A 6586-nucleotide genomic window follows, 5' to 3' on the forward strand; every position below is an offset into this window, starting at 1 on the left:
CACCCAGTGCCTCCAAATTAGTCTCTCTGCCTCCAATTTTGCCTTCCTCAAATTTTTCTTCCAGAGGGTGCTTCAGTGACCTTCTTAAAACTTGAGTTTGATCATGAGGCTGGTCTACTTAAAGGCCTTCAGTAGCTTCCCATTGCTTTTAGGGTAAAGTCCCAACTCTCTAATATTCAGCATACAAAGCCCATCTGCTCCCCCAAAATCATGATTGATGACAGGCCCATGATCCAAGGTGACTAATTCTTGGGGAAGTTAGACGCCAGTGGGAGAAGACGAAATCTTCACGGTAAACATATCACCTTAACAGAATAATTCTTCCTTGACCTACTATCTACTCCATTGCCTAGCTGCATGCCTGCTTGTAACTTACTCCGTGGCTGGGGTTTTGGGAAGTGTGAGTTGTGTTCCCGTCTGAATGCGCTCCAAGCACAAGTGGAGAATGTAAATTCGAATCTCTGCAGGGCACTCAGAGCAGTAGGGATGGGAAAGTTGCATTATTTTAACTCAGTCTTTTCCCATGTTTATCGCAGATATTACTGACTGTTCAACCACCTCCTGGCCGTCAAGCAGCCCAGAGTATACAACAAAGCCACACCTTTGCGCAAGGCGTAAGAGGAGGGGCAAGGAAGTACTGCCTCCAGGCGAGGGAGAGGGCACGCAGGCGCAGCCGCAGTCGGTTGAAAGCCACTCTTTCCGGCCGTCCCTTTTCAATGAACTGGGAACTGCGGAAGGAGCACGCAAAACGTCATTTCCGAATTGGAGCCACGCCTTGTAGGCTGCAACATGGAGGCGACCAGTGGAAATGATGAGGTGGTGAGACGCTGCTCTGGGGTCGGGTGAATGGGGAAGCCGGGCTGGGTCGAAACTCGAACTCTCCTTCCCCATCTCTGTTTCCTTTCCCAGGTTTCCGGGGAACTGACGTCCGTGGCGCACGCTGTTTCTCTCCCAGCAGAGTCTTATGGCAACGATGTGAGTATGACTCACCCACGGTTTCCACGCACGCAGCTATCCTGGGATGTCTGCAGGGCCCGCCACGAAATTGTAACCCTTCTACCCAGATGGCTTCCGTAGACTCTCTCCACGTCTGCCAGAAAATGCGCCTTTCAATTAATTCTAATCCTTTTGGTTCGCAAACGCAGGACTAACGTCAATGGGAGTAGTTCCCAAACTGTGCTGTACTTTAGAGTTACCTGGGAAGCTTTTAAATATCTCGAAGTTCGGCTCGCAATACATCCCAACTAAATCACTGTATCTGGGTGGTTAGAGTCAGGAATCAGTATTTTTAAAGGTCCCCGGGTGACTCCATTGTGCAGTAAAGTTGCACTGGCTTATGGTGTATCTGGTTTAGATCCTTAAGGAGAAAGCACATGATGTATTTTGAGTTATAAGACACACGGACATGAAAATAGTAATAACACTCAAATAATAATGTGATGTATGGTAGATTAGTGAATCAGGGCATAAGATCCAAAGGAGGTTAGTCAAAGAAGAAACCCCTAAGGACCCAGACAGTAAAGGAAGACTTTGCTGAGGAAGTGGATGTGGAACTGGATCCTCAAAGTGTAAGTGGACAAAAGATATGGATTGGCAGTCAGGAAAAGGGCATGGAGGTAAAAATGCAAATTTTTTTCTGGGGTCAGTGAAATAGATCCATCCAGTTGGAGTAGGAGATTCCAGTGGAACAGGTACTTGGTAAGGCTTATTATAACCTAGCCTGCTTCACGATATTGATTCATTTCTAAGTGTTGTAGGATAGGGAATTGGCTATCTGATGAACACACATGATGATTATGACATTGTACACTCTTAAAAGTGAAGAGTAATATTACTTCTGTTATCTTACTCTGTCCTCTCAACAACTCAGTGGTGTATGTGGGTATTTCAGTTTTACAGTAATTTAACTCAGTCCTGAGAAGGTGATTTATCTACTGCTTTATATAGTCTTCTACACTTTCACTAGCTGCTGGGAAAAGACAGCCAGTGGCTCATTTTGTTTATTAGACTGTGTAGGTAGCTTCTTTTGGTTGTCATAAAGACAAAAGAATTATTATATTGTCCAAACTTATTAGTCCAGTTTTTTTTAACATCCAGAATCTTTTATTGGTCACTTGTATGCCAGGTACCAGCATCAACAAGAAAAAAAAAGGTGTTTCCACCTAAAAGAGCCCCTTATCTCTTCGTTTGCCTCTTCCTGTAGTGTTTCTCTCCCAACTCTGTAGATCTACAATCACAGATGAAGACAGCTACAACAAACACTCGATCAGGAGGCAAGAAAGCTATGGATAAATCCCTCCCAAGTACAGAAATATTAGTCAGCAATCACTATACCAATTGCCCAGAGCTTCACATACAGCCTCCCTTTAAGCCTAAGATTATCCCATTTTACAGGGGAGGAGGCAACAAGTTCCAAGAGAATTCAACCTTAGTCCAGTTTTTAACCTTTGACAGTAACACCAAGCTTGGTAGCCCTCTTGAGCATTAACTAGACATCCACAGACTTCCTTAATTTGTTCTCTAGTAGCAAGATTGGGTGATTTCTGACCTGGCATTCTTCACTCCTTTGCAGCCTGATATTGAGATGGCTTGGGCCATGAGAGCAATGCAGCATGCTGAAGTCTACTACAAAGTGAGTTGACTGTCTTCATTGTTAAGCAGAATTAAACATGTAATTTCAGCATATTGTGCTCTGCTAATCACCATTCTCAGCAAGTTAAACAGTTGTGTTTTGGAGATAATTTTTATTACTCTAAGGAGAACTGGGGCATGGAAGTCAGTTTTGCTTTGACAGTGAGGAGTTGTGCTTCTCTGCCCAGTGTTGTGTTGCTAACCCACAAAAGGATGCCTGGCCCATAGTAGGCACTAAATAAATGTTTGTTGACTGAATGAATAATCCACAGAGGGTAACAGCCAGACATTAATAGGGCCAAAGGGGTTTGAATTGGTGGAAGGGACTGTAGTATATTATGGCCCTTTAAAATTATGTCATGATTTCATCTGGGACCTAGGCTGTCTATATTTTCTAATAAACTCTTCTGCCCTGAGAACCATGAGGATTTTCTGGGGAAGAGGGGACAGAAATATAGTAAATTAGAGACTAGCATCTTTACGTTGTCTTATTGTCTGGCAGCTGATTTCATCAGTTGACCCACAGTTCCTGAAACTCACCAAAGTGGATGACCAAATCTATTCTGAGTTTCGGGAAAATTTTAAGAAACTCAGGATAGATGTATTGGACCCAGAAGAGCTCAAATCAGAAGGAGCTAAAGAGGTAAGAATTCTCTTTTAAATATTGCCTAGCATCTGACCAACAATTATTGACTGTGAATACATTTTTATACATTTAAACTTTTGGGGGGTTTGTTTTAAGGCAAATACCTAAAGCACCAGGGCTTTTATGCAGTTGTAATTAATGTGTTACTAAATGAATGTTTTTCTGGTTTATGGATTTTTCATTTTCATTGAATCTATTTTTTTTCCCCTTTGATTTGGACCTTTCATCCTCACCCACCTAGCTCTTTCAAGGGAGAAGGAATAAATTTATTTATGTGAGTACTTTAGCCAGAAGGCTTAGATAGAGGGTTGGCAAATAGAGTACGGAGAGGTGTTTGGATTCTCTGGATTTAAGATCATATTATCACAGGCCGTGGATAATTGGAAAACTTGTGTTTTGCATTGCTTGCTTGATTATGTTATACTTTTACAGAGCACTAAAACTCTTATAGTTAGGAAATTTTTTTCCTTGAGGGTAGACTCTCGGCTTATGAGGAATGTAAACTTTTAACTCTAAGCAGGCTGTTACTGATCTTTGGAAAATTGCCTCTATTGGATGGACTTCTTTCTTAAAATTTAACTTTGTGACTTTGGGCCAAATTCCTGCCTTCTTTGTCTCATTTGTGCTTCAGTGGGGATGAATAACCATTTTGGGCTGAACTAGCCAATAACTTAAAACAGAGAATATACTTAAGAAATTAAAATTTAATTCTCTAGTCAAGGATTTAAGTATTTTATCAGATTAAACTGTTGTTCATGTTGGGAAATACCAGCCTAAAGATACCAAAGATAACGCAGAAACTCATTGCTAGTGAAACTAGTAATCAGCTCAATTCTAGTCTCTTTCACTGTGGTTACTTTCCTTACCGGGGAAATGGAAGCCCCTCTCCTGGCCTGACTTCACGAGCCTCCTGCATTTTTTAGCTAAGGTACCTTTTTTGCCTTTACAGAAGTGGAGACCATTCTGTTTGAAGTTTGATGGGATTGTAGAAGACTTCAACTATGGTACTTTGCTGCGACTGAACTGTTCTCAGGGCTACACTGAGGAAAACACCATCTTTGGTGAGTTTCTTGCCTCTGGGATTGTTTCTGTATAAGCAGAGTGAGGGATCTGGTTTTACTGATGAATCAATGACATGAATAGTTAGTTTGGGAATCATGTTATTTGTTATATCTGTAAAGATCATGTTACTGTATCTTGAGTAACTGTGAGGTAAGATAAGTATTTTCAGCATCATTTAGTATAGGATTAGAACTTACATCTCTGAATCTTATGACTATATTTGAATGCTTTGCATGTTAGTTCAGCTTTGTCAATAGATTTCCAGTAGGTTTAGAGAAGTAACTGTGACTAGGACAAATAATCAATTCTATTCACCTTTCAGCACCCAGGATACAATTTTTTGCCATTGAAATTGCTCGGAACCGGGAAGGTTATAACAAAGCAGTTTACACTAGTGTTCAGGACAAAGAAGAAGAGAAAGGAGCCAACAATGGAGGAGACAAAGGAGCCAACAGTGGAGGAGAAGAAGAGAAAGGAGCCAACAGAGAAGGAGAAAAGGAGAAAATCAACAAAGGAGGAGAAAAAGAGAAAGAAGCCTACAAAGAAATCAACAAAAGTGGTGAAATAGCTATGTAAGGTAGACAGGGAACAGCACTCTAGAAGCTGTGATTCAGCTGAGCCTACAAGTACCATGATGCTACTTGCACAGGCCCCTATGGTGAAATGTATCTCCTTGTTCACTGGAAGGACATGCAGAAGGACATCTTTCTGGCCTAATCATCAGGAGCTGCAATGGTTGTTCTCTTGTATGAACTGGCTTGAACACTATTAGTGGGGTCTTAGTTGATGGTTTCTTGCTTCTCACCACCAGTCAAGTAAGAAATTTTGTAAATAAATTTCTTTTGGTTCTTATGACTATATGTTTGTGATTAACTTTTAAAAGGTATTGAAAATTATTTGACACTTGATTTTTTTTTTTAGGTACATAATCTCTTTGTCGTGTCTTATATAAAATGATTTATGCCTATTTCTTTTTTTTGTTTTTTTTTTGTTGTGTTTTTTTTTTTTTTTTTTTTTTTTTTTTTTGTGGTACGCGGGCCTCTCACTGTTTTGGCCTCTCCCACTGCGGAGCACAGGCTCCAGAAGCGCAGGCTCAGTGGCCGTGGCTCACGGGCCCAGCCACTCCGTGGCATGTGGGATCCTCCTGGAGCGGGGCACGAACCCACGTCACCTGCATCGGCAGGCGGACTCTCAACCACTGCGCCACCAGGGAAGCCCTATGCCTATTTCTTAATGCTTCTCACTATTTCCTGTAGTGAAGTTCTCTCAAACCTGTAAAGTTGTATACGGTTTTGGATTAGAAGTCCTTACATAAGAATTGACTCTTGCCATTTGAGTGACTCTAGCTTTCTGATTTTATTTGATATATCTCTCAAAAGATTTGATAAATACTCTATGGGGATAACAGCAGCAGCCTGAACCTGTCACACTGGTGAACACAGCCCAGTTCACATTAAAGGAGCAGGAGACTGAACCTGCTCTCTCTTGTAACCTGCTTCTCTCTTGTAACCTGCTTCTCTCTTGTAACCAAGTTGTTACCTAAAATATAGCAGAAATTAATAAATATAAAGCCTGGTAGAGTGGCTTTCCTTTTATAATGCTGTGGACAATAGCACACATTTATACATTAATACAAAATGAACATATTTCTAAATGGGATTTTGTCAGACTCCAAAAATAGACCAATTGATTCTATATGGATGGGGGGATGTTCCTTCTCATCTAATGACTTTTAAGAGTGCATGTTTTCAGTTATCTTTACAAATGTATAGATTTGTGCATGTCCCCATAGACATACTGACTTTGTTTGCTAAAACTAGCTAGAGAAAGCTGCAATGTTCATAGTGCATACAGTAACTAGTCTAACCACAGCATGATCATGCAAGAAAAGATTTACCAGAGGAGAGGAGGGTGAATGATACTTGTTTTTCTCAGTGGACACAGGAGGAGACAAAAATTAAACTTAATTGATCAGTTGTCCCCTAGGCAAGAGCTGCACTAGAGATGCACAGTCAGCAGCAACAACTGGGCACAAAGTGAATAGGTTTCTCCATGAATTCTCTTTGGCGAGTTCTTAAAAATATTTAAAACATCTGTTAAAGTTTTCATTTTATAAAAATATGTTTTTTTAAAAGGTAAGAGTGTCAAATATATCATATTAGGCAGACTTTTTGAGATGAAGAACATGCTTTACTGTATTAACTTTCTCTTTGATTTTACAGAGAATATGAAACATACTGTTGATAG

At 40.6% G+C, this 6586-nt stretch overlaps 1 protein-coding gene across 3 annotated transcripts; it reads left to right on the top strand.

The window, feature by feature from the left end:
• Positions 1-667: 667 nt before the first annotated feature.
• On the top strand, positions 668-6123 carry PBDC1 (polysaccharide biosynthesis domain containing 1; the record flags this gene model as incomplete). Of its 3 annotated transcripts, none has more annotated exons than XM_079910710.1 (6): positions 668-819; positions 910-975; positions 2573-2632; positions 3134-3274; positions 4227-4338; positions 4662-6123. In XM_079910710.1, 6 exons carry the CDS (start codon positions 790-792, stop codon positions 4913-4915), a joined length of 663 nt encoding a protein of 220 aa, XP_079766836.1. In that variant the 3' UTR covers positions 4916-6123. The 3 variants fall into 3 exon arrangements, with proteins under 3 accessions (XP_079766836.1, XP_079766837.1, XP_079766835.1); XM_079910711.1 differs by having other exon boundaries at positions 668-816; XM_079910709.1 differs by lacking the exon at positions 668-819 and having other exon boundaries at positions 847-975.
• Between the last annotated feature and the right edge of the window lie 463 nt (positions 6124-6586).

Source organism: Stenella coeruleoalba (assembly GCF_951394435.1).
Source record: "Stenella coeruleoalba genome assembly, chromosome: X".
Classification (NCBI taxonomy): domain Eukaryota; kingdom Metazoa; phylum Chordata; class Mammalia; order Artiodactyla; family Delphinidae; genus Stenella; species Stenella coeruleoalba.